Here is a 26,898-nt window from a genome sequence, read left to right as displayed (position 1 = left end):
GAATTCCTTCTTCTCCACTGTCCTGTATTTCTGGTTGCTAGTTAATATGCAGGAATGTTAGATGATTGAATGATAATGTTACTGATAGGTGACTGAATGATAATTTTTACTATTTTTTGTCATATCTCTAGTAATTACATATATTTTCTAATCATATCCTCTGGCCAATAACCAAAGATAAGGTTTATTTTGGAGTATATATTAAAAATCAGCATTGATACCTTTTTAAGAAAACTGGAAGATTCTGTGTTTTTCTTTCTTTTTCCCAATCATCATAGTTTATCTGGTTTCTGCTTTCCGTATCTGCTTGGAAGTTCCTATTAAAAATGAAATGTTTTTCTCATTTCTCTACCTGTAGTTTTTCTGGTCACTCTTGAGCATCAGCATTCTAACTAGGTTTGGTGGGGATTATCTGATAGTCCCCCTTTTATTACTACTTCAAGCTCTTGGCACTTTAGATTTGAATTATGAATTGCTAGTTTTTATATGCATCTGTTTTACATAAAGAAAAGTGAGTTAGCATTAGCTACTTGTGTGGTAACTATGTCCCAGATTTTACATTGTTCTCGTGTGCCTGTGAACATTGTTCTAGAATTTCCCCTTCACTCGAGCAGCTTCACTGTAGGAGATTAAGTAGTAGGATTGCTAGGAAGTGGTAGAATGAGGCTAAACCCACATCTCTTCTTTCCAGTCTTTGTGGCCATGCTTTTCAGGACAACCAGGCTGATCTTGAAATACCTATCATCTTTATTGAGTTTGTCTCCCTATGAGTAGCCTGTAGAAGTCCCTGCTGATTGCCTGTCAGTTAGTCCTACCTGAATCATCTGGATTCTCTAGCTCCCTTCTCAGTGCTACAGGATTCCTGTTTGTCCTCAGCTTGTCACAGGCTACCTTTTCTTGCAATTACTGTGTAGTGTCCTTTTCAGGCTGTCCTCCCTTAGTTCATCAGTCTGTGTGGAACTTCATTTTGACTGATTGCATTTTCAGAAAGCTTTGCCTCACTGAGAGACTGAAAATAAAAGCATTTGCTATTGCTCCCACCACCAAGAGTGAATAATTCGGCATTTATAGTACATGGTCTCTTCAGTTCTCATGTGGGATTCCCCTCTGTATGCTATGAATGTGTTTTATTATCATTGATTAATAAAGAAACTGTTTCAGCCAATAGCTTAGCAGAGTAAAGCCAGGTGGGAAATTCGAACAGAGATATAGAGAGAAAGAAGGTGGAGTCAGGGAGACGTCATGTAGCTGCCCAAGAAGCAAGAGGTAACAAACCATGAGCCTCATGGTAAAATATAAAATGGGTTAATTTCAGATTAAAGAGCTAGCCAGCGTCATCAGTCAAACAATGATGTAACTAATGTAGTTTCTATGTGATTATTCGGATCTGGGTGGCCAGGAAACAAACATGCAGTCTTTGGTTATACGTTTCTATAGGTATTTTTTTTTAATGAGTGTTATATTAAGAAACAGATATTTACTTTTTCTTTTCTCCTCAGATGAAAGGTTGTATCAAAGTTCTTAAGGACCAACCTCCTAATAGTGTAGAAGGTCTTCTCAATGCTCTCAGGTATGTATATGTACTGAAGCATGACAGAAAATTGTGTGTTAAATGTTTGAATATCATCTAAAGATATGTCAATAATGTTTAAGCTGGAAGTTTTGCTTATTGGTAATGTTGCTTCTGAATAGTGGTACAGTATTGTATAATGAGGGCTGTGTGTAGTAGACAAATGAGAAACCAGCTTTATTTCTTGGCTCAAAATTTTGCTCTGCTGTTTGCCCCTTTGAAGCAGGATTGCTTCTTCTAACTTTAATGTATGCTGATTTACAAACATGGGGAAATTTAAAGAAAAAACGTGTGATCTTACCATGTGCTTGTAACTTTCTAGTTGGCTTTTTCTTATGCATGTAGAGGTCATAGCTCAATATAATTGTTAAACCCTGTCTCGAAAAACTGAATATATATATAATTGTTAGCCTGTTGATACAGCAATATAAAGTTCTATGAGAGTTCCTTTTCTCTTAAGTAGCTTAGTGGCATTTCTGTGTCTATGGTACCTTGGTATCTTTGTTCTGAGGAATCATTGTTGATTTAGTTACTGAAGTTTCTGTGCTGGACATTTTAGTGCACAGAATGAACGTAAACATTTCACAACCTAGAAACTAATTTTCTATACTTTAGGGTGTGAGGCTTAGGCAAAAAATAGTATGAAATCAGAAATATTTGTGTAGTGATGTTTATATCAGAAAGCAAATATCAACTCATTTTGGCTGAGGGAAACCTTTATATGTCTTTATTATGGAAAGTGCCTATAAGCAGTTTCTGCCTGAATACAGGAGAGCTTTAAATGAATATTAGAATGAAAATTTTAGTTTAATTAAAATCTAGTTTAATTACATCTGTATACTATCAGGCTACACACATGGTGTTAAGAATTTTTTTTCATAGTTTTGTATCACAAACTACATTTTAATTTTAGCTATGTAGGACATGGGGCCTCTTTACTTCCTCTCTGTATAGTGTGTGTCTCATTCAGCTTGATTTTTTTATCTTCTATCTGTTTTTCCTAAAGGGTCTGTCCGTTGCTTCAGTTAGCTGGTGTCAGGAAATCTGTATGAAACGTATTGTTAAAACTTAGGAATAAATAGATCCCAGAGGCCAGCCTAGTTTACTTAGTGAGAGCCGCCTCACAAAACAAAAACAAACATAGAGGTAGAGAATGCTGAGGGTTTTAGTGCTTGTTTTGTTACCTTAAAGGAAGCATGCTAAAAGGTTAGCTAGGTACCACAGTGTGTTGTTGCTTTTAGAACTCATGGGTGGCGATTAGCGCAGCCCCTTTTCCTTCTTCTCAGAGTACAACAAGACTGAAGTGGAGTATATGCAGGACTCAGTGCTGAGGACAGCAAAGTGTCCTACTAGTTTAAGTTGTAAAGAAAACTTGAGAACTGATTTGTTCATAGTGAACAAAGTTCTGTGTCTGACTCTCAGTGTTTTTGTTTGTTTGTTTTTAATCTGAGGGTTTATATACGAGTCATTGTCCTTAGATGCTTCATAGAAGGGGATTGTGTCATTTCATGTCACCACATATTTCTAGTAGGATCTTGACTGTGAGCCTTCTCACCAGAGCTGTGGGTGGTATGGGGTTATGGGTACTTGCTGCATCTGCATTTTTATCACATGAACTATGCAAGTGGTCCAGGTTCTGAGAAACCAGAAATGATACAGAGTTTTATTCTTCAAATTGGATGTGCTTTATGATACTCCAGTCTTTGGTTCACTATGTGCTGAACTTGAGTATGCTTCAGAGTAAATGATTGTAAAACATACAGAGTTCCAGGACCCTCCCCTAGAGTCCCTTTCCTCAGATCTCAACTTGGGTCTGAGTTGAGACTCGAGTTCTCTCATTTTAAATAAATACCCTAGCGAATACTTCTTAAAACACTGCTGAAACTACGCTTTCTCATAGCAACCAAAACAAACAAAAACTTTCTGCAAAATTAATAAAAAGATTTTGAGTAGAATTATAATTGTGCATATATTTTAAAATATATAGTGCCTCTAACTTATAGTATGCAAAAAGAGAAAGCAATGAATCATGTGTATATTAGGTTTTTTGTTTTTTTTTTTTTTTTTTTTTTTGAGAACTGGAACCAGATCTTTTTAGTCATGAGAGAGAGCTAGAGTTGTAAATTCAGGTTTAGTGCTATAATACTACTTGCTTCTTTACTGAACTTGAGGGTAAAGGTAGCCAGCCATTGTTTTCTAGTTGAGAAGCTATGTGCACTTAAAGTAGGACTTGGACTTTTTGTGCAAATGAAAATAAATCCATATATCTCGTATGCTTTTCTCTACATAATCAGTGCTGTTGAATTTGTAATTAAGAATGGTGATGTAGCCGGGCAGTGGTGGCGCACGCCTTTAATCCCAGCACTTGGGAGGCAGAGGCAGGTGGATCTCTGTGAGTTCGAGGCCAGCCTGGTCTACAAGAGCTAGTTCCAGGACAGGAACCAAAAACTACGGAGAAACCCTGTCTTGAAAAATCCAAAAAAAAAAGAATGGTGATGTAGCACCTCTGGCCTGAACTTCCAGGGTGGGTAAGAATACCTGGTCTGCCAGGAGCACAACCACATCCCTCAGACACAGTTCCAGGGAATGTATACATTGCTAACTATTATATGGTATAGACTTAACTATTCCTGTTCTTTCGCTATTTTTAGTAAAGAAGCAGGGAAAAAGCCATGTAGATGGATGGCATCTACTTCTTCATAGCAAGTGGGTGATGTGTGGCCATATATGCTTTGTCGATTTAAATAAAGTAAAACAGTGAAATCTTTGTCCTATTACTACCATTCCACTAAATATTCTTCCATGGGAACAATTCTCAAGCTGTGGATCGTGACCCCTTTGGCAAACCTCTATCTCCAAAAATATTTATATTCATAACACTGGCAAGATTACAGTTATAAAGTAGCAATGAAGATAGTTTTATGGTTGGGGTTACCACACATAAGGAATCATATTTAAGGGCCATAATGTTAGAAAGGTGAGAACCACTGCTCTGTGGATTTTTCTTTCCAGCCTCATAGCCTTCCTTCTGACCACCCATCATGTATGGGGCACTCCAGTGTCTTGTCATGAGAACAGTTTGGAAGGTGACTGCTGAGTGTAGTTCATAGCGGATGTGTGAGAAACACGTCAGTCCCTTCACCTTTAACAAAGAATTAAATAGCATCTTCACTTTTAAAGAGTGTTTGGAGCAAACTTAACAGTTGTTTACATTTCTTTAACATAGATTATATACCTACTTAAAGTGATCTAGTCTTTGAAAATTATGTGAAATGCTTATAAGCCAAATCAACCTGTCTGAATTATCTTCTGAATACATTCATTCTTCCCTGAAGCATTGCAAACTTGTGTGTCTGATGCTGCTAATCAGGTCCAAATTCTAGACGTCTCCTTTACTCCTCAGGTGAACATCCTGTAGCTCCTCCAGCACTCACTCAGCATCACGTCACTCCTTAAAGGCGTTTGCTGCCTTGACCTCCAGATCCTGCACTCGGGTTTCTTTCCTATGCCCTCCTGAGCTGTTTCCCACTTGTAGCCTTTTCTTTTTCCTTTTTTTTTTTTGGTTTTTCGAGACAGGGTTTCTCTGTAGCTTTGGTGCCTGTCCCGGAACTAGCTCTTGTAGACCAGGCTGGCCTCGAACTCCCAGAGATCCGCGTGCCTCTGCCTCCCGAGTGCTGGGATTAAAGGCGTGCGCCACCACCGCCCGGCCCATTGCAGCCTTTTCTTATGCTCTGCTCCCAAGCCTTCTGTAAGCCTTCTGGTTTTCCTCAGATAGTAACTCCTGGAAGACTTTGTAGACTTGCTGACTGGTGGTGTATTATTTATAAGGATCTGGTGTTTAATCTTAAAATAGCTACTCTTGGGAGTATTTTAATTTTATTCATTTTTTTAGTTGATTATTATTTTGGATTTGCATACTTGTTCAAAATGCACTTACCAGGAAATAAAGTACTTAGAGAATGTAGATATTTTAGGGCACTTTTGGTTTTTCAAGACAGGGTTTCTCTGTGTACCCCTAGTTGTGCAGGAACTTACTCTGTAGACCACCCTGGCCTCAAACTCACAGAGACATGCCTCTGCCTCCTGAGTGCTGGGATTAAAGGTGTGCGCCACCACTGCTTGCCAGGGCACTGTTTTTATACAATGTAGAGTAAAACTGTAAGGGTGCCGGAGTGTGAGTAAATATTTTAGACTTTGAAGGCTGTTTTCTAGAGTAGCTACTTAAATCTTCCACTGTTCAAGAAGGTAACCTCAGATAATACATGCATTAATTAACTTGGTATTTTCCAGTGCAACTTTTTTTTTTTTTTTTTTTTCCCGAGACAGGGTTTCTCCGTAGCTTTTTTGGTTCCTGTCCTGGAACTAGCTTTTGTAGATCCGCCTGCCTCTGCCTCCCGAGTGCTGGAATTAAAGGGTGCACCACCACCACCCGGCCCAGTGCAACTTTTTAAAGTGTTTTTATTTGACAATTTCATACATGTGTTCAATGTATTTGGTTATGACTGTTCCTCCTTTCATGTGTGAACAGTAAAATTTCAATTTTATATGTAAACACCGAGTGTTGCCTATGTTTTGTTCATTTATTTTTCTATCTCAGTGATCCAAAATCTAAAAAAAGTATATGTACTTAACTCACATGCCATGCAAAAATAGGTGGTGGAATGCGTTTGGTTCAGGGGCCATAATTGCCAATACCTGGGATGGAGCTGTAATTTTATCCATGAGCGGTAGCTCATTGTTTACTTCAGAAGTTTACTTCAGCTCATCATTTCAGCGAGGTGCTTATAGCTAAGTGACCAGCAACAGGCTGCGTATTGGGTGGGGGAGAGAAGCAGAGCGAGGCTGATCAGGATTCAAATTGTCTTCCTAAGGTGTGAGTTTGTGAGATTGATTGTCTAGCTGCTCGTCTTGCCATGTTACAAAGCCCATCCCGATATCCATGCCCTAACACTGATCACTGTTTCTCATAGGTACACAACGAAACATTTGAACGATGAGACTACCTCCAAGCAGATTAGGTCCATGCTGCAGTGAGAGCTGTGGAGCGAGCCCTGCTGCAGATGGAGCAGTCTTCTTCAGTGACTGAGAATGCAGTCTCTAGTGATTGCCATTAAATCTCCTCACTCTTGCTTCGGTTTCTTTCCTCTGTTCCTCTTCCCACTTTTTTAATCATGTTCTTGTTCTTAAGACTTCTTTTCTGTGCCAAAATCAGTAAAGTTATACTTTGAAAGGGATTTTGTCCTTTCAAAACAGGCCATCTAAGGCAGCTAATTATGCATTGCATTGAGGTCTCTACTGAGAAAAGTTCTGTGACTTGAACTAAATATTTTTAAATGTGGATTTTTTTTGAAAACTAATATTTAATATTGCTTCTCCTGCATGGCAAAACTGCCTATTCTGCTATTTAAAACCCTCATGAATTTATTTTCTACTGCCGCTTTTTCATGTTCAGCCAAAATGTTTAAATTAACTGTGTTGTACAAATGGTACCCAACACAAACCTTTTTTAAATTAGTAAGACTTTTGTTGAAAGTTTTAAGTTTGCATTTTGACTTTTTTTTTTGTAAGGATGTATGTTGTGTGTTTAACCTTTATTAACTAACGTTAAAAACTGTGATGTGTGCGTAGAACATTACGTATGCATGTTCATGTTTAAGAATGGCTGTTGATAAAATAAAAATCAGCTTCCTTTTTCTAAGTGTGGCTTGATTTACTGAGATTTCTGGAAGTTCTCCCTGTATATATTTCTGTGGAATGCATAGACACATTACATAATTTTTCTTTCTTTCAGGGGATAGCTATGTCTTTTTCAGTTGTATCTTTCTTTACTTTTGCCTATGTACATAACTTTAACTGCTTTTAAAACTGTTGTATATAAGATGACCAGTGATTGTGTCATTAACTTGACTTCTGTTTTGATTCAATCTTGTGTGAGTGTAGTTGTAGAAGGAAAACCACACTTTCTCAGCTCTCAGTTTCAGGAGTGGAAGGGCAGCAGCAGGAAGCACAGGGTGTTTCAGAAGCAGGATGAGCCTTGGCATTGGAGGACAGTGAGCAATAAGAATACTTCCCAGAGGAAACGAAAGACTCCATCTCACTAGTGCTAGAAAGCTACTGTGGGTTTCAGTTTAAAACCCTAACACCTGAGTTGTCAAATCTATCGTGCTTGAGAGAGAGGCTGCCAGAAGGTTGTCTGATTGTCCTGTCAGGGCTTTCTGACAAGGTGATGTGAGATGTGGTACAGTTAAAGTGGTTGACCATGGAAGAGGATCACAGGCTTCCCTTGGGGTCTCCGTCAGAGCACACAGCACTTGGTGGTAAAGTTCCTGTTGACTTCTCTGGCTTCCGGCTCACTCCTGTCCCTCTTCGTACCTGTTCTCCAGCCAAGCGTAACTACTTGCTGTTTACAGATTGTTCCATGTGGTGTTGCTTCGTGACTCTGGTCTGGCACAACCTGAATCTGATCTCCTTTTCTTCTTCATGACTGTCTAACCAACACCAGCTTTCATCTTTTAGAAGTCAGCTTCGATTACTTCCTCCTGAAAATCGCTTGGATGATCCTGGCCATGTTTTCTAGGAGTCCTTTAACAGTATTATAATGGGTTTAATAGTGCACTTTGCAACAGGTAATGTCTGTCTGGAACCTGGACATATGGCTTTATTTGGAAGAAGGGCATTTTCAGGTAAATGTAAGGACCTATGGATGACGTCAGCCTACATTAAGGTAGACCCTAACTCCATTGACAAGCCCTTGTAAGAGAAAAGAAGGGGAAACAAGACACAGTGGAAATCCTGGGAGGAGAGAGGCAAAGGCGAACAGACATCATGCCTTGAAATTCTGAGCTACAGAAGCTAGAAGATGGAACAGTTTTCATCAGAGCCTCCAGGAGGAACCCAACCCTGTTGGCTGCTTTTATTTCAGACTTCTATCTCTATCATGGTGAAAAAATAAATTTCTATTGTAAGCCACCTAAGTTTGTGGTAATTTGTTACAGTCAACGAAAGCACTGAATACAACTGTATCACAAAAATAACCCTAGTACTTCATGCTTTGGGATCTTTTTACTCTTGAGAAATTACAGTATTGAGATACTATGAAGACTGAGAACGTGAGAGAAGAGCCATGTCATATTCCTCCAGTGTCCCAAGGAAGGATCTTGGACAGTACCTAAACATGGATAGCTACCAAGTTAGTGCTTGAATGGAGTGAATGAGTACAAATAAATGAAATAAATGTAGTGATACTGCTGTGGCCTTTCCAGGTAACATGGTTCACGCCCTGCATGTTGAAGATTAAGTGGGCTAAAAAAAACTTAACTTTAGCCTAGGGGTCAGTAGCCCAGGCTCTGGACCAATCCACCTTCTTCTGTACCTATACAGCCTGTGAATTAAGAATGATTTTTAAAAGGTTGGCGGAATAAAGGATAACAAATGTTTTTTTAAAAGTTGAAAAAATATTTTGTAGCATGAGAAAGTATATGAAATTCAAACTCCAGTGTTCATAAATAAAATTTTATTGAACATAGCCTCTTCATTTGTATATATATGTATATTATTTATGGCTGTTTTGCTCATTGTAGCAGCAGAATTGTGGCAAAGATCACATGGCTATCAGAGGTTAAAGTATGTACTGGCCCCATACAGAATTTGCCAGTCCATGCTTTGGTTAGAAGGAAGAGCCTCGAATAATGGGGACACACACACACGTGTGACGGAGGAGCTGCCTCTGGTGGTGTTGGCATGTACTGCTCAGGAAACTTCCTTCGGGGTCAAGGATTCTGGGGCTGGGCATAGCACAGACCAAGCAAAGGGTCTGCTTGTCCATTGGACAGAGGTTGGCCCTGCTCTGCTGGTGGTAAATCTAACCCTGAAGCTGGCCACCTTTTTGCCCCTTGTGGTTTTCTAAAGTATGTTTCTATCAGCAAATGCCTCAGCCTGGTTTTGACCCATGTGTGTCTGGTTTGAAACAGTAGGGGAAGCTATGATGTCATCTCTTCTACCAATGCACACCCATAGCTCTCTTCATTATCTTTTTCTTCAGTGCTTGTCAGATGTGTGGCATTTTCAACCTCTGTTGAAAGATTTAGATTTAGCATTCTGGATCTCTTAAGGTTACTGCAGATATTTTAGACTTACAAGGATAACTGGCATCTGTTGTGCTCAAATTTAAGTTTTTGAGTTGAAATACTTTTTGAGTTTGAAATGCCATTCTGGTTCCTTTTGAGATTGTAGTAACTGCCATGCCAAAAATTCTTAAAGGACTAGCCCATCAACTAAGTAAGAATGGAAGGCAAGTGGATTCAGAGCCCTGACCCCAAGCGCCAGCACTGCAGGAGCTCTCTTCCTCATCAGTGGAGAGGGATAATTGACTGATCCCCCATACCACCAGGATGTCTCATGTCCTGTCAGCAAGGCATTAATACTGTGATAAGTTAAAACAAAGTTTAGTCAGTGAGCTTGAGTATATTCAGCTTCCTTAACTTGGTGTGACTTCACTTAAATATTCTGTCCCCAAACAGAAAACACTGGTATGTCTTTAGAGAGGGCCTCAATAAGCCAGCTGGTCAATGCCTCGGACATTTGCAGGCAAATGTCAGTGTTAGTATTTTGACCATCGTAGCTTTACAGTATACTCCTGGTATGCTGTGAGGTAATTAATGTAGGTTTTCCATTATAGAGAACACAACTGGTTCTCAGTGCTTAGTGAAGGTGCTAGATCTGTATAATTTGAGTAAACCGATGGTAGATCTTGTAATGGCTAGATGGAAATATTCTGCATGATAGCAGTTTTCTGAATAGCAGGTCATTGGCCTGAGACGGAAACTATTTTTAAAGATTTTTAATTATGTGTCTTTGTGCATATGTATACACAAGTGTGGGTGCCTGAGGAAGCCTAAAGATGGCATTGGATCCCCTAGAACTGGAGTTATATGTAGTTATGAACTAACTGCCCAGCATAGGTCCTCTTTAAGAGCAGTATGTGCTTGTCACCGGTAAGCTCTTCTTCCAAATCTCTAAAAAAAACAATTTTTAAAAATTTAACATTTTACAGTTCTTGGGGTGTGGAGTTCAGGATCATTCGCAGGCCAAGTAAGTACCACTGAGCTACTTGCCCAGTCCCTGCAAATGCTTTTAAATGGCAAGCCCTGGTGATTTCAGGGAGAATATTGACAGACCATCTTTAGTGAATAGGTAGCCACAGCCTGTGTACTAGGATGATGATAATAATGAGTTTCCTCCATGTATAGGCAGGGCATTCTAGGTTGAACTGAGGAAGTCTCAAGATAGCACATATTGGCATATATTGTCCGTATCTCTTCTGGTTGTCTATTTACACAAAGTGCCAGTATCTTGAAACTGTTTTCTAAGAAGTGCTAAAGATTTACCCATTGTGTAGGAGAAATAGTATAGCTTTTTGTGTTTTTTGTTTTTAATATTTAATATGTATACAATGTTCTGTCTGTGTGTATGTCTGCAGGCCAGAAGAGGGCGCCAGACCTCATTACAGATGGTTGTGAGCCACCATGTAGTTGCTGAAGCTGTCATATCCTTGGCCGTAAGTAGCATGGTGTTCATGAGTATCTCATGAGTTGGTGCTACAGTAGTTAGTATTTCTGTTACACAGCCTCCTGAGGCGCACACCATACCAAGGTGCAAGTCTTCACACCTGAAAGTCAAGTCACTGTAACTGTGAAGAAGTGGTGTTGTATCTGAATGTTTTGCCTGCCTGGAAATGTACCATGTGTGTGCAGTACTCCCAGATGAGGGCATCAGATCCTATAAAACTGCAGTTACAAACAATTGAGAGCCACCATGTGGGTGCTGGGAATTGGACCCAGGTTCTCTGCAAGAGCTGCCAGTGCTCTTAATCACAGAGCTATCTGCATAGTCCAGTTGAGGATTCTGAGACCTTTAAATAAAGTGCTCTAATCTGAGATAACCCCACCCTCTAGTCCCTTCTAGAGAAGCAGAGCTGTTCGATCAGTTTTCTTGACAGGTGCCAGCCCAGGGGTTATTCATCTCCCAGAATGCTGTGTCTTCCTGTTACCAGCTTCTGGAAAACTGTTATCCAGCACAGTTAAAGTGATGTGTAAGTCTTGCTCAATACCTACTTCCTCCATTTCCTAAGAACTGGTCTGCACTGCAGTCTTCCCAGAGCTTTGACATCAGTTCATTAGGGTCTATGTTACTATATTATGGAAGATGTGAAGAGCTGTGGGAAAGCTCAAGACGATTGAGAGGGCAGTTTGCAACTTAGAGTTAACAGGGATGGGGCTCATTAAAGAAGGTATCTTGTGAGCCAAAACAGGAAGAAGAGAACCTCAGCGGTGAAGGAACCTGGGGAAGGCAGCCCCAACAGCAGAGAACAGAGGAGCAGTGGGTCTAAAGCTGAGGGGAGAGAGGGAGGTGCAGCCAAATGAATGGAGCAGAACAAAAAGCCTTTGAGGCCATTTGAGACTGACTGCCCCTAGGGCTTCAGAAGGCTCAGAGGAAGAAAATGGTATCTATTTGAAAGACTTTATTCCAGCTATCCCAAGAAGAGATTAAGGAAACAAGCAGGGGCCAGTTAAGCAGTTGATAGTATCAAGGCAAAAACTCATGGCAACTTGGCAACCGGTGTGTGAGAAATGAGCAAGTTTAGGATGTGATTTGAAGGTGGTAGCGGTAGTCTTCCTCAGTACACTGGCAGGGAGGGACAAAGTGGACAATAAACAGCTTTCAGCCCGAATGCCTGGAAGGATAAGTGGAAGTGGAAAATAGGTTAGAAGGGACATGAGAGGGCCCAGGGAGAAGCAGGAGGCAAGCAGAAAGGACAGGTGGATAGTCCAGGTAAAGGAGGCACTATAGTTCTAGCCCCTTCCTACTTTGATCTGTGATTTCCCTGGGTTTCATCCTCCAGATCTATAAGTCTCTCTCTTTCTCTCTTACACACACACAAATGGAGGTTTTACCAGAAACAGTGTATCACAGAAGAAACCCACATCTAGGGAGATGCTGAGAGAGACCCAGCCATTTGCACAATTAAGACTAGAAAGAGCCTGGTCTATCAGGGAAGGGTCCAGTTACTTTTTAATTTTTCTTTTTTCTTTTGTTGAAGACTCCTCTTTTAATTGTTGCATGTTCCAACAGGTGCAGTTGGCTGGAGCCTGACCAGTGTGAGCCATGTTGTGGTGGCAGGGACTGGGGGGGGGGTGCTTAGGAAAGCTGCAGGAAATGCAAGGCAGAACAGCCTAAGTCCTGTGTTACTCTGCATAACGTCTCTGTGTGGCCTTGTTCACTGTGCACCATACAGTAGCAGCACTCTTGTAAGCATGTCACATATAATTTTGAAAGTTCTCACTGCCATCTTGTGCTTGAGGAATTATCACAAATCTCCTTTTACCATGACTGATTTCACCTGAGCACAGAGGGGACTGTGCTGTCTAAGCTACACAGCTGGGAGTGGTGGCCAAGCAGGGTAAAGAGTCACACTCTTCTGCAGCTAGCCCAAATGGCTCTGGCCTTCCTTGTTCTGAATGGGTGTTTCTGATGCCTGAAACCAGTCCTGGGTGGAGCCTGGCCTGGTGGAAGCCTGCCATCAGCTGTGACCACAGGAGGGTCAATGACATCATGGGCTGGCAGGAGTCAGGTTGGATGTGTCCCTAGGGACATACCAGTGTTCCCTCTGGAGGCACTGTCGTAGAAAACCCAGGGCTTAGATCAGCTAGTATCTGCAGCCCTGAGAGGCACCCATAGAGAGCAGAGAGCTGAGGCATCACTGTGGGGTCCCAGGTGAGCTGGCAGCTGGGCTGCTCCAGCTGCAGCCCACAGCTCTGCACCAGGCTTATAATGAGGACCACATCCTCACTCTTCAGAGCACAGAGGACTCCTGCTGGGAGAGGACAGGTCGTTTCCTCCATCTGATTCCAGTTGTGTTCCAAGATGCTCGCCACCTGCAATAAACTCAGAAGGAACTCAGGGACCACCTAGGCTTTAGGTGATGGCACCCATCCACGAGCAGCAACCAGGTGCCTCTGCTCCCTGTCCGCAACCAAGCTGTGGCCTTGGGGTTTGCGCAGTTATGCATTTGGTCCTGGTGATCACACAGCCCTGTTTCTACTCCTGTGTACACTCCCATCGACTGCTGCTGCGTACAGGAAAGCATCCGTAGCATGCCCCAGAATTGCTCTTCTGCCAGGCTGCCCGCCCACTTCTCTAGCTTACGGACTTCAAGACTTGTCTCCACCAGAAATTGCCTATATGAGCTCATCTTAATGCCATCCAACATCAACAGGAGGAAGTAGTTGGGTGGGATACCCTCTTTCCCCTCACATTTTTGGACTTGACAGAGAACATAAATGATATGGATGTATAGAGCATTTCAGGATGCAGGAGAAATTGGGATCCCCAACAAGAGGCTGTCTAGAGTTGGAGGCTGCAAAGCCAGACCCAGAGCCTGCTCCTTCTGAGTAGGGGCTGCACAAATGAACTGCAGAATGAAGGTCAGATCTTCCTTTAGAACATCTCCATCTGCTTCCCACATCTCTCCCTGCACCTCCGGGAATCCCATCACCACCACCTTCTTTGAGACTCTCACCAGTTCCAGTTCCTCAGCTAGGATTTGTCTCTCTATGGACTGGGCCAACAGGCAATGCTGGGGTTCACTCAGTGCTGCAAGAAATAGAGAGAAGGTCACCAGGTAGAAGAGGTCCCAGGTGCTCTGCATTGTGTGGACTCTATGGATTCTGATGGAGGAAGGGCTGCACCTTGGGGGTTCTTAGGTGAGGAGAAGCTCTGCTAATTCTGGCACCACTGGAGCCATCTTTCCCAAGAGTCCAAAAGGTAAAAACTGTCACCCCGGGACAGTCTATCAAGGACTGCCAATGGACGTCTGACACAAAGGGTTTTCATGTGTTCAGGCTGTTCCACTGATTGACCTTGAGCAACAGTGGTGAACTAGGGTCTGGCAAGACTTGGCCAAGGCTACTCCTATTATTAGTGCAGACCTAGGGCCAGAAACTCAGGTCAGGAAGCCCATACCCGAGCTGCCCAAGCTTTGGCATGAGGTCCTCACTCTTGTTCACCCTTTAGGATACCCTGTTGATCCCTGAGCCCCTTACCTGCTAGGGCTCCAAGAATGTAGAGGATAGCCCTGCCTCTTGAGCACAACAAGTTGCCTACGGGGTCTTGGAGGATGCTTAAGACAAAGCCCCCAGGGCCTTCCAGCTGTGTCAGCAAGCCAGTGTCTAGAGTCTCTTCCAACTGCAGGGCAAGGGTGTGAAGAAGAGGCCCCTGTTCATGCATTCAGTGTCCCTGCCCATTCAAGAAGTCATTCCTGCCTCTGGGTATAAGAACTTGGTTTGGACTTGTGGGCCAATGGGAGTCTAGGCTTCAGTGTCTGGTGTAGTAGCTGGCACTAAGACATGCCAGTCTATACATGGCCTGCCTCACATTCCCAGCAGTGTGCATGAGAGCCCCAAGGAATCCCTGTCAGTCACCACGTTCTGTTCCTGCCCCTTTTGCCCATTCTCTGTCTATCTCCCTGGATCTGGGGCCTTTGTCAAGCCTGGCCCTTGGGTCCATCAGCCCATCACCGTGTCTTCCAGCTCCTGGAGTGCCTGGCAGTCTTGTAGCAGCTCCTGGAGGGCACCCAGCAATGTGTTCCGTAGCTCTGAGGACAGTGTGGCCAGGTCCTGCAACTGGCTTTCCGCTTGGTCCTGCAAGCTCTGGAATTGGACTCCTCCTCTGAGTCCGGGCTGACGGCTATGCCTATAAAAATCAGGTGGTTAGTCACTTAGTCTTGTGCACAGTTGCCTGTTCAGGGGTCCTTTTGCTCCCAGCCTCCCCAGGAGATCCAGTGTCCCAGGAGTGGCCCTGTGTGGCTCCCTCACACAAAACTACATATGTGCCATGTGTATTCAGCTCATTTTCTCCTCTGCACCTTCACTAGACATTTGCAGGCTGTTTTGCTCCCCACACCAGGCACTCACAGGTCTTAGCCCGCCTTCCTATAACCTTACCACCTTCCTATTATTTCTTGCCCCTTCACAATGCTTCAGAACGAAATCTGACCTAGCTTTCCCTTCCAGGGCTTCTAGGCCTCTCTGACTGTGGGAAGTCAACCTGGGTGACCCAGGTCCTCTGTATGCTGTGAACATGTTTTATACCAGTGGTTAATAAAGAAACTGCTTTGGCTTATGGCAGTGCAGAATGTAGCAAGGGAGGAAATGCAAGCAGAGACAGAGGAGGAAAGAAGGTGGAGTCAGTGAGACGCCATGTAGCTGCCGAAGGAGAAAGGTGCCAGAACCTTACCAGTAAGCCCCAGCCTTGTTGTGATACACAGATGAATAGAAATGGGTTCATTTAAGAGCTAGAAATATACTTGAGTCATCCATCAAACAGTGTTGTAGTTAATATAGTTTCTATGTGATGATTCGGGTCTGGGTGGCAGGGAAATGAAAGTGCAGTCTGTTTACACCCAGCCTCTGAGGTTCTGGCTCTGATCCTCTAGGCTGGAGAGAAAAATGTCATCCTCCATGTGCAGGAGAAGGAACCAGGGTTGAGACAGTTAGGAGTCTCCAACGGGGCAATTCTGCCACTCATTCCTCTTGGCAGTTCTGGTTCACTTTACCTTATCAGGTAGAGTCATCCACAGAGACCTAGAGTCACCACATAGTACTGGGAAGGGGCCATAGAACCATACCATGGGAATCACTCACCTCTCCTGGTGTCCCTGCAGAGCTTTCTTTCAGGGAAGTAAAGGACAGCTGCATGTGGCAGAGCAGGGAAAATACAAACAAACCCAAAGAAGCAGGATGTGGTCAGGGAGGTTGCATTTCCCCGAGATGGACAGCAGGGGTGGGACTCTGCAGGGTTTACCACATGGCATTCTAAAGCAACCCAAGCCCTACTAGAGAGTGACAGGAGCATGGCCAGGGCCACAAGTGACAATGCTTGGCTTCCAAACTCATGCTTTTCCCTTCCATGGGGACAAAGGAGCTGTCTCCATTTGCCTTCTTCTCCCACTCTAAGGCCAAGCCTAGAGATCCAGGGGCTGGATTGAGTGCCCAGAGCTGATGCCATCTAGGCAGTTTCTAGATGTGTCTCTGGTTTAGGACAAGGATGGGGTCAGCAAGACCCACTGTGTCTCAATATCTGACTACATACATGCAGAGAGGCTTAGTTCCAATTAGGTAACCAAGGCTCTTCCCTGATAGAATTCAACCCCATCCCAAGGCAAGCAGGGCCAGACTAGGTTTAAGCCTCCTTAACATCTGACCTCAGTAGGCTTCTACAAAAATCAAGTCTTTTTAGGTGGTCTGACCAGGACACTGCTCAGGCAATGGGGAGCCCTGGGACTTCCCTCTTTTTGCTCCTCACTGCTCCCTGGTATTTGACTGCTGGCAGGGGGTGGGTGGGGTAGAGAGCAGGATGACTAATAGGCTTACCCCAGCCATCTTCCTCCAACACCAGCTGCAGAACCCTGTAAGCCAGTATACTGCCCTGTGGGATGCTCACCACTTTCTCTGTGTCCATGTGGCTCTGAACCTGGACCTGTGAGAGAGGCAGGGAGAAAAGGACACCAACTCTTCGGCCTCCAGAAGTTTCAAGAATGGGTATTGGAGGAAGATGGGAAGACTATCAGAGTCTTGATGCCAAGATTCCTGGAGGGTGGGCAGTGGGTGGCCAGACAGACCCCTAGTGGAGGCAAGAACACAAACTATGCTTGCATGAAAGATAGTTCCAGAAAATAACCCAAGACATTCTGGACTTAAACAATGCACCTGGCTTAGTAAAGTTTTAAGAAGCCACACAACAAAAACGCAAGTGTTTTGTCCCCTTAAACATGTTACACTGTCTTTGGGGCATTCACTTGGAAAATGCCGAGGTACAGGCATTGGGGCATAGCTAGTCTGTCTAGACTTCACATGGCCACCAAGTCCCTTTCTCCCATTTTACACATGAAAACCAAGGCTTAGAGAGGAAGGCACTGGCCCTGGAAGCTGGACTTCCGTGATGTCCCCTTGGCACAGCCGTATCTGCCTATTCCCACAGGAATACGAGCCATAGTAATAAAACTCATCCATCTTCAACAGGCAATGTGGTTGTCCTGGATATAGGCTACCACCTTGCAGCAAGATGTGGCCACAGAGCCAGGTTTTGGCTGACAGGACAAACACAGAGTGGTATGTGCAAGCTGTGGGGAGCATTGCTCCCTCGCCCCTGTTCTGTAGTCTGGGATGGATGTGATAACGGTAGAAACCGTAGCTGTGTTGACACATGACCTGAGAACCATACACTGGGGCGACAGAACTGAAAAACAGGAAGACCAGATCCCGGAAGACTGCAGTCTACCGCTGGGACTCTTTGGCTCCTGTCTGGACTCTTGTGTAAGGGAAAAATGCTTTTCTTCTTTTGAGTTAATATTATTTGTTAATCTTCTCTCCATTGCCAGTAGACTGTCACATCTGCTGGGGAACGAGCGGGTGGAGTGCCAGCCGTCTGCAGTTCAACTGGCTCTGCCAGATGTGTGTTGAACACACAGATCACACTTGAACTTGGACCGCAGCAATTACTGGCAGTATGGTCCTCAGCAAGGGACTTCTCTGTGCTCTGCTTTCCTCAGATAAAGAAGCTGACACAGTAGACATACCTTCTGGAATCATTCGGCTGAATGGATAAGGCCTCCTGAATGGCAACAGGCAATACTCCATCACGGAAAAGAGGTTTTTCTTAAAAGTGGACATGCTGAGGGATGGGCTATCTTTGCCCACAGTTAATAAGCAGGAGACAGCCCCAGAGACCTAGAATGCTTGTGTGAAGCCAGCCTTCCTGTGTGACGGCAAGAGTGGCTGGAATAAATGACCTAAGAATAGAAGTTTGTAACTAGATGTGTAACTCCTCTACTGTGAAGGACACATACGGCGATCATCTGGAAAAACTCAAACTAAACCAGAGACTGTGTGCTACTTCAGCCACATGATAACTTGAGGAGATGCCCATGCTGCTGCTGCATCTGTAACAGCAGGGTACCTGGAAAGGAGAGATCACCTGGGTCCAGATTGGACAGTGTGCTAAGACCCGGATTCAAAATAGAAGGAAAGAGGAGATAGTGAGGGAAGGGCAGAAGAAACCTCAGCAAAACAGAGCTGAGTCCATGTCAGCCCCCAAGGACTGCATTCCCCTTCAGGGCAAGAAGGCTTCCAGGCCTTCTTGAGGCCAGTGATATTCAGTATTCTAAACTCCCTGCCTGCCATGTCCCTACTCCAGTACATTGCACACCTGAACGTTGCCCAGCTGTAGGAGGGACAGCTGCCCGGCTCCTAGCATTTGGCCCCGGCTCTGAAGTACGGCCTCTTGCAGGGTCTCCACAGCCTCTGTTACCACGTACAGGTTCTCCCTCTCCTTCCGGCTCTGTAGTTCCTGGAGGAAGGAGGGCCTAGGCCACCGCAGTTTCCTGGAAAGTGTTGGAAGCGGTGAAGATCAGAGATGTGAGGGGTATCTATCTGTCCAGCTGGGGAGTCTAAGGCCTTTCCAGGCTTGGTGCTGTTTGCACCGATCTCAGCAGCTTGTGGAAATAATGTGCGGGCCTTGGGTGGGGCGGGCGGGGGGTAAGGGTGTGTTGTATGTGTGGGGGGGTGGTGAATGGGTGAGAGGACGGCTGGTCTAAAGTGAGCGTGGGTGGCCCGAAAGGGGGAAACTGGGGGAAGCTTAGAACAGTCCTCTTCGAGGTTACAGAAACCCACACAGACCAAAATGAGGTTTAATATTAAAATTGATGGAAAAGACCCAGATTACTTAACCTGGGAAACCTGGCAGCAATGGTATAGCCACCAGCCTCAAGCAGGTGTCTCCAGTTTCCCATAATCCCTATTGCCTTACACACCTATAGTTCTGTTTTCTTTCCTGGCCCCGAATGTATGTGGCCTGAAACTTCTGAGCCTCCTCCTGGGCCCAGGGCTCAGTCCCATGGTGGGCTCCTGCACCCTAGCCTACTGTCCCATAGGGCTTGTCAGGCCGCAGGCTGGCAGCACCCTGGGCTTCTTCCTCACACCTGTGCCATTGACCCCGGCTGGGAGGCCATCTGCCAACGAACCTTCCCCAGCTCTTACCTCTCCTCAAGCAGCATCTCCCAGGTACAAGGGGAAACCCAGAGCGTCCGTACTGCCAAGGCAGAGATGCAGGTGGAACTGCTGCTTCCCGTCACCTGGCCCTGTAGCCCAGCGCTCAGGCTCACGGCCCCTGTTAGCCCTCTGGCTGCCTTCTCCCAGATGTTGATGGGGCTGCTGTGATCCACCTCTGGAGAGAAAGAAGCCCAAGCTACAGGTGACTGGCCAGGGAAGGAGACAGGTTGCAGGGTGGCCCAGGGTGCAGTGACCTCAGTCGGGTCTCAAAATTGCTGCTAGCGCTTCTGCATTGCATGTGCCAGGCAGAAGCCACCGAGCTCTTGGAGCCTCAGTTTCCCCATCTGTCTGTTGGGAAGGAAGAGCAGCATGGGTTCTTCCGAGGGGGATTTAAGGATTGACGGTGGATTTGCTAGTGTGGTCTTTGGCATAGGAAGCCTGGACTCTATGGTAGCCTTTATAGCGGACTGGGTGTCTGTTGGGGTGGAGAGATGGCTCGGCAGTGAGAATGCTTGACTCCAGAGGACCTGATTCGTTTCCCAGCACCCATGTTGGCCTGCTCACAGTCATTTGCTGTTCCCAGGGGGATCTACACCCTCTTTTGGCCTCTGAAGGCACCCGCACTCATGTGATACAAACACACACACAGATAAAATAAATTTTAAATAAAATGAAATAATTGTTCTAAAACGAGTGTGTGTGTGTGTGTGTGGCGTGCACACATATATGGCATGGAAGTAGATAAGAAGAGATATAAAGGCAGAAGGGGAGTGTGGGAGTAAGGGTACCTCTGTGACATGGAAGCACAGTCTGGGAGGAAGAGAACCAGCGAGAGGAGGGGAATAAGGTTCACGAACACAGACAAATTAACATATGTGTGTGGAATGGCATGATGGGTGCCTGGGGCACAAGCCTGACAACCTGGGTGGTGGTAAAGGAGAACGGACCCCTGCAAGTTGCCCTCTGACCTGCACCGGGTGCTGTGGACACATATGCCTACCACACGACACCCCCCACAGAGTAAATAAATGTAGAAAAAACTCTGTTAAACAGAAAATGCCATAACTAAACCCACTGTTTTGTACACTAACTTAAAAAAAATGAATAAAAACAAATAATGATTGTTCGCTATGACTCATTTCTCAGGGAAGAACGCAGGAGGGAATGAGCCTTTCTCTGATACATACGGCCACAGTGACATGGTTATGGGGGCTACGCTTCTGCCAGCCTCACCCAGGCGTCTTTGGGCACCAGGGTAGAGACCTGTTTATTTTTCTCCGCACATTCATCGGCCTCCCTTGGGACTCGCATTCTGCTCTGCAGCAGCCTCCTCACAGGATATACCTGGGTCGCGGCAGCCAGGTTCCAGAATGTCCAGGAGGGAGAAGTCTGTGGGGATGAGGGGCGTGTCCCACGGCCAGAAGTAACGCTTGTGCTTCTTCCTCACCAGACAGAAGGGGCGCAGGCGAGGCGATCTGCTCAGGCTGTCCACAGGCACCAGCTCGCCCTTCCTGCCCAGCTCTCTCACCAGGTTCTTCGTAGTCCTCAAGAACAAGGATGACATTGCTCCTTGAGAAGCAAGGGACGTTATCATCCAGGGCTGACTATGGTGGGGGGGGGGGGCTCAGTGCCAGCTGCCAACGGGAATCAGAGGAGCGAAGCCTGATCCCAGGCTGGCTGCCTGAGTTACACCCCCGCTAGAGCTGGCTTTCCAACTCTGGTCTTAGAGTAGGAGCCACGGCTGGCTACAAACTCCCTTCAGGTTATCCCGGTGGACACCACTGGAGTCTGAGAAGTTCAGGGACATAAACTCACTTTTCTGGGTTATAGGACTTTTTTTTTTTTAATGCTACAGAATTCCTCTATGCCTTGTAATGAGGTGGTTCAGTCACGTTTAGAAAATGCCTCCTCCAACGCATCTCTGTGAGGACCGAGTTAACCGTAAAGACCTTCAGCAGCTAGCATAGGTCCACAGACTGTAGCTCTTTGTATTCTGGTCCCACTTTCTTTCCCAGAGGCAGTGGGGACCCAGGTGTGGGCAACAGAGGGAGGGGCTGGCTTGAGAAGGGAGCAGGAATCCTACTTGCCTTCACTGTGCTTGTACAGCTTCCGGTGCGGAAGGATGTAGGGGGAGGGTCGGTTTCCTCTCTGAGCTCCAGTGGCAGCTGATCATCTTTCTCTGCACTTGGTGTTGAAGTCAGCACCTCCCTGTGGTGGGCTCCGGGATCCACCGGTTTGTAGCATTTGTGCTGGGTGTCGATTTTAGGATGAGCCTTGGGCTGCAGGTAGGAAAGAGAAAATGAACTAGGGCAGCTGGGAGCTAGCGAAGAGAGCATTGCATATATCCCTGGTGACCGCAGGAGGTGCCAGGTCCACCTCCTCTTTGGGGCAGTGCGTAGGCACCCACAGTTATGTTAGGGATTCTGAAAAGTGTTTGAATTTGTTTTAAAATAGGAGGAAGTTATATTTTAAGCGTAAGTATGTCTCAATTAAAAAAAAACCAACAACCAAATTTACGTGTTTTGTTTTCAAGACAGGGTTTCTCTGTGTAGCCCAGGCTTGCCTGGAATTTACTTTGTAGAGCAGGCTAGCTTTGAATCTGGAAATCAGCCTGCGTCTGCCCCCCTGAATGCTGGGGTTAAAGGTGTGCGTCACCACTTTCTGGCAAGATATTAGTATTTCTTTACCACAAAGTATTAAATGATAATCTTTAATATTTCTGTGGCGGCAGGGTCTCAGAAAGACAAAAACGACTGGGTCCTCCAGCGTCATGCTCCTGGGACCCAGAAGAAAGAGAAAGAGTGGAATCTGGACCCCTACTGCAGAACAATGGCGACACTCTGCCAAGAAGCAGGCATAGCCTAAGGGTCAGGGGTCAGCCCAAGTCAGGGTTCAGAGGGAGAAAGCAGGCTGAACCGGTGTCCGAGGCCATAGGGGCCAGGAAAGTAGGACAGGGAAGAACCTAAGGAGTGGGACAGGGCCCTCAGCCTGCGCACCTGGGGCAGCCAGAGCAGTGACTGGTAGGTGCCACCGGTCTGACCTCCCACCGGATACCGAGGTCACTGCGCCTGCGCAATTCAGCTCTGGGCACGTGGGATTCCTTAGGACCTTGGGCCAAGGGATTCCAGTTCTGCCACTGCTGTATCCAAAAAGTACTTTCTGGTTAACTGGACAGTTCAACTCCTTCTGGGCGAGGTAATGCTGCTTCAACTCGCCTTCCTAGTCACACACACCCCTTGCTCCAGTTCTCTCTTCTCCAGGATGGCAACGCCCAGCATCTCAACCTATGGCTTTTCCTCCATCCTGATCCACGCGGTGACTCATGGGTATTGAAAAACTCTCCACTCCTCCCTGTTTTCCCCCATCCGCTGTGGGGTGAGGGGACACGTGAACACTACCCGCTTAGCCTTCACCCTCCATATGGGCACCTAGCCCACTCCTTCCTCTTGGCTTGAAAACCATAGGAACCAGCCATCGCTTCTTCTACCCTCAATGCTTCCACCTCCAGTCCCTCTTTGACAGACTAGATCAATGCAGGCGCTGAACTCTCAGCCCTTCTAAAATGTCAAGTCCGTCTCTACCCACTCCTGATCTTGCTGACTTGTAACTATTTCCTATAGCACCTCCACAGCTGTATCAAACCCGAGTTACATTTTCTTTTCTTCCCCCCTTCCCTCCTCCCTCCTCTTTTTAAAAAGCTAAATTCTATGTTCACAGAATTACAAACTAATCCTCTAGTCTGCCAAAGAGCCTTCAGCCACACCTTTTCACTTACCCTTCTTACTCTGGGAGCCACACCTGAAGACCTGAGACTCAAAGCTCCCCGCCCCCCAGCAGGCTTCCTCCACTTCCGCAAAGCAGCTCACAGCCAAAGGTGCAGGCAGGGGTGGGCAGGGGTAGGGTGGGGAGAAAAACTGAGCAAACTGGCTTTCCGATGCACCTTCCCTCTACAGGAACACTCTTACTTAACAAATGTCTATGCTGCCTGCGGGATCTGGGTGTCACTATTTTGCCTCTCTCAGAGGTTTGTTAAATGTACTCATGTGATTTCCATGTGTGGTCATTTTATGTATATAGATGCATTTATTTGTTTATTATCTGTGCCCATGTGAAAAAAAATTTATTTTCAAAAGTAGCTAGTCCACTGATGCCCAATATTCCATAACCACTCCACCTTCTTTAACCTTATGCAAAGCGATTAAAATATTTTAGTCGTTCTCATTTTGGTGGTTTGAAAGAAAATGACACCAAAGGGAGTGGCACTATTAGGAGGTGTGGCCTTGTTAAAGTAGGTGTGGCCTTGTTGGAGGAAGTATGTCACTGTGGGGGTGGGCTTTGAGCTCTACTATGCTCAAGCTACACCTAGTGTCAGAGTTCTTTCTGTTGCTTCTGGATCAAGATGTAGATCTTTCAGCTCTTTCTCCAGCACCGTGTCTGCTTGTGAGCTGCCACGTCCTCTCATGAAGATAATGAACTAAACCCCTGAAACTGTAAGCTACCCCCAATTAAATGTTCTCCCTTATAAGAGTTGCTGTGGTCATGGTGTGCCTTCACAGCAAAGGAAACCTTAACGAAGACAGTCATCTTGTCAAACTTTTATCAATTCTCATTTTCAGTTCAGCTGACCCTGCCACAGTTTAACTTCATCTATTTGGGTCCCCTGGTGTCCTACTTAGCTCCAGTCCCTGGGGCTGTCTCAATTGGGGATGACCAAGATCAGGTTGGCCTGCAGCCATTTCTGTGAGAAATTCTCTTCACTGATAATTCAAATGGAAGGGCCCAGTGACTATGGGAGGCACCATTCTTACACAGGTGGACTTGGACTATAGAAGAAATGCAATTGAACACAGGAATGAGCAAGCCAGTAATCAGCATTTCTCTGTGGTTCTTACATCCAAGTTCTTGGCTGGAGAGCCTTTCTGACTTTCTTCAAAGATGGACTGTGACCTGGGGATGTGTCTGAAATAAATCCTTTCCTCCCCAATCTACCTTTGCTCACGGTACTTATCACAGCAACAGAAAACAAACTAGGGTCCTTCAGTTACCTCCATTACCTGAAAGCCAGCCATAGTAGAGGTCCCAAATTTTTCTTTTGATTTTACATTTAAATTTTCTTGAGAATTTTTATATGTCAGTACTTTTTTAAAATTGTGTTTACCCCCTCTTCCTGCTGGAACTCCTCCATGTTCAGTACTCCCTGTCAAATTCATGAACCCTTCTTTCATTATTGTTGTATACATTCCCACATATGTATACATGAATATAGTCTGCTGAGTTCATTTTGTGTTGTGTGTATACATGTATGCTTAAGACTGACCACTTGGAATTTGATAACCTGTTAGGGGTTTGTCCCTGTAGACGACTGATTGTCCTCTCAGCAGCCATCTGTTGTCTATAGAGTTTCATGTGTGGTTAGGGCCTTTTCCCCATCCACACTGCAATGCCAACTTGTGTTGTCAGTGTGTAGGTCTTGTTCAGGTGAGTCTAGTTTTGAGATTTCATGAGTACAGCTTCCAGTCCTATCTTGGAGACACATCTTGCAGCAGCCCTTCCTTCTCTTTGGCTCTTAGAATTTTTCCATTGCTTCTCCTCAGTGTTCCCTGACCTTCAGGTATGGGGCTAATTTTATAGACATATCAACTGTGGGTGGGTCTCCCATGGTCAATAATTCTCTGCATTTTGACCAGTTGCAGATTTCTATGATTGTCCCTGTCTTAGTCAGTATTCTATTCTTGTGAAGAGACACCATGGTCGAGGCAATTCTTATAAAAGAGAGGATGTAATTGGGGCTTGCTTACAGCTTCAGAGGATTAGTCCATTATGATCATGGCGGGATACATGGTGGCATGCAGGCAGCCTTGAGGCTAGACAAATAGCTGAGAGTTTTACATCAGAACGCACAGACAACAGATAAAGAGAGGGAAATTGGGCCTGGCGTAGGCTTTTGAAACTTCAAACCTCTTCCAAAATGATACACCCACCCCACGAGGCCATACTGCTAATCTTTCCCAGTTTATCACCTGGGGACTAAGCATGGGACTCTACAAGGCCATGGGGACCACGCTCATTCAGAACCATGCAGATTGTGCTGAAGAAAGAGGCATCTTTTAGGAGGACGAGAGCTACAATCAGTTGGGAGTGAAAGAATAAGGATTTAGAATGTGGTTAGGAATCTTGCTGGTTTAGGGGAGTGGCAGCTGTAGGTTTCTCTTTAGGGTCCATGACCTCATCAGCCATGGGGAGTTGGCTGGGTTTATTGTAACAGACATGAATTCCCTACTATTGAGAAGACATTAAGTCCATTTAGAAGGTTGTTAGTTGTCCCAAAGATATAAATGCAACTAATGCATCCTTGAATATATCTTGCCATGATGATGACTATTGACGATTGTAGGTTTTACAGCTGGGTGGGGCTAATGATGTTTTCCTCCTTTGGTGACTTGACTAACACCTTCACATGTTGTGAGAGAGAGTCCTCAGGAGATAGCTCCCAGGTCAGTTTCAGCTCAGTTCCTCCAAGTTCCGTATCTGGAGGGTGTGCTCTGTATGGGAGTCATTATCATTTCATCAGTGGTGGCACTAAAAAGGATTTATATTAAAAAACTTCCATTAATCAAAGGGAAACTTGAATCTCAATATTGTTGCCTATGATTTCTAGTGAGCTTCAAGATTTTACAATGTAACGTTGGTTTTGCTTTCCTCTATGGAAGTGAAGTTAAGTTCTGTTCTTGATCATAGGAAAATAACCCTTTGCTCCATGGAGTTGCTTTTGTCAGGCATTTGGTCACAGCAATGAGTGAAGGAACTAACACAGAGTCCGTGCAGCCATACTCTTCTCGTCTTGTAGCCACACGTCGCAATCAGCACATGTGTCAGAAGGTGAGGGAGTAGTAGTTTCCTGAAAATCGGGAACCAGACTTGTTCAGCTGGTTTCCTCAGACTCCTCCCTTCTCTGGGCCAGGAGAGTCTTGAAGGTACACCTTCAGCTGCTCTCTGGTGCTGATCTTTTGGATGGTGCATTTGAACACTAATTCTGTGTTCAGAGCTTTGTTCCTAGAGAGAAGAGGTCGTGTGTGCTTACATGTTCAGAATATTGCATTGAAAACCGACTCAAACTTGTTTAAAACGAAGGAAGCACAGTAAAGAGAATCACATTGCTTTGGTCCTGGAGTTTGTACAAGCTGTTCTTGACTCAGAAGACCCAAGGACTGAGAGGAGTCACAT

General features: G+C 45.2%; 2 protein-coding genes across 7 annotated transcripts in view; one reads left to right on the top strand and one right to left on the bottom strand.

Annotated features, from left to right (window-relative positions):
- Cyrib (CYFIP related Rac1 interactor B) overlaps window positions 1-7,268 on the top strand; it is a 123,666-nt gene extending 116,398 nt beyond the window's left edge. For all 6 annotated transcript variants that reach the window (XM_057791685.1, XM_057791684.1, XM_057791687.1 and 3 more), the window contains 2 exons: window positions 1,500-1,570; window positions 6,541-7,268. In XM_057791685.1, coding sequence (XP_057647668.1) covers window positions 1,500-1,570; window positions 6,541-6,604 — 135 coding nt within the window. In that variant the 3' untranslated portion in view covers window positions 6,605-7,268. The remainder of the gene's footprint in view (window positions 1-1,499; window positions 1,571-6,540) is intronic.
- A 5,365-nt stretch (window positions 7,269-12,633) lies between these two features.
- LOC130888837 (gasdermin-D-like) lies at window positions 12,634-21,238 on the bottom strand. Its single transcript, XM_057792197.1, is given in 11 exon segments — window positions 12,634-12,801; window positions 12,804-12,917; window positions 14,148-14,221; window positions 14,671-14,812; window positions 15,145-15,284; window positions 15,287-15,319; window positions 16,270-16,317; window positions 16,999-17,104; window positions 18,833-19,007; window positions 19,663-19,849; window positions 21,019-21,238. Coding segments are annotated over 11 exon segments (1,407 nt in total).
- Window positions 21,239-26,898: the final 5,660 nt, after the last annotated feature.

This window comes from Chionomys nivalis, chromosome 17 (assembly GCF_950005125.1).
Source record: "Chionomys nivalis chromosome 17, mChiNiv1.1, whole genome shotgun sequence".
NCBI lineage: Eukaryota > Metazoa > Chordata > Mammalia > Rodentia > Cricetidae > Chionomys > Chionomys nivalis.
The sequence above is the reverse complement of the archived record's forward strand: the minus strand, read 5'-3'. Positions and strand labels throughout refer to the sequence as shown.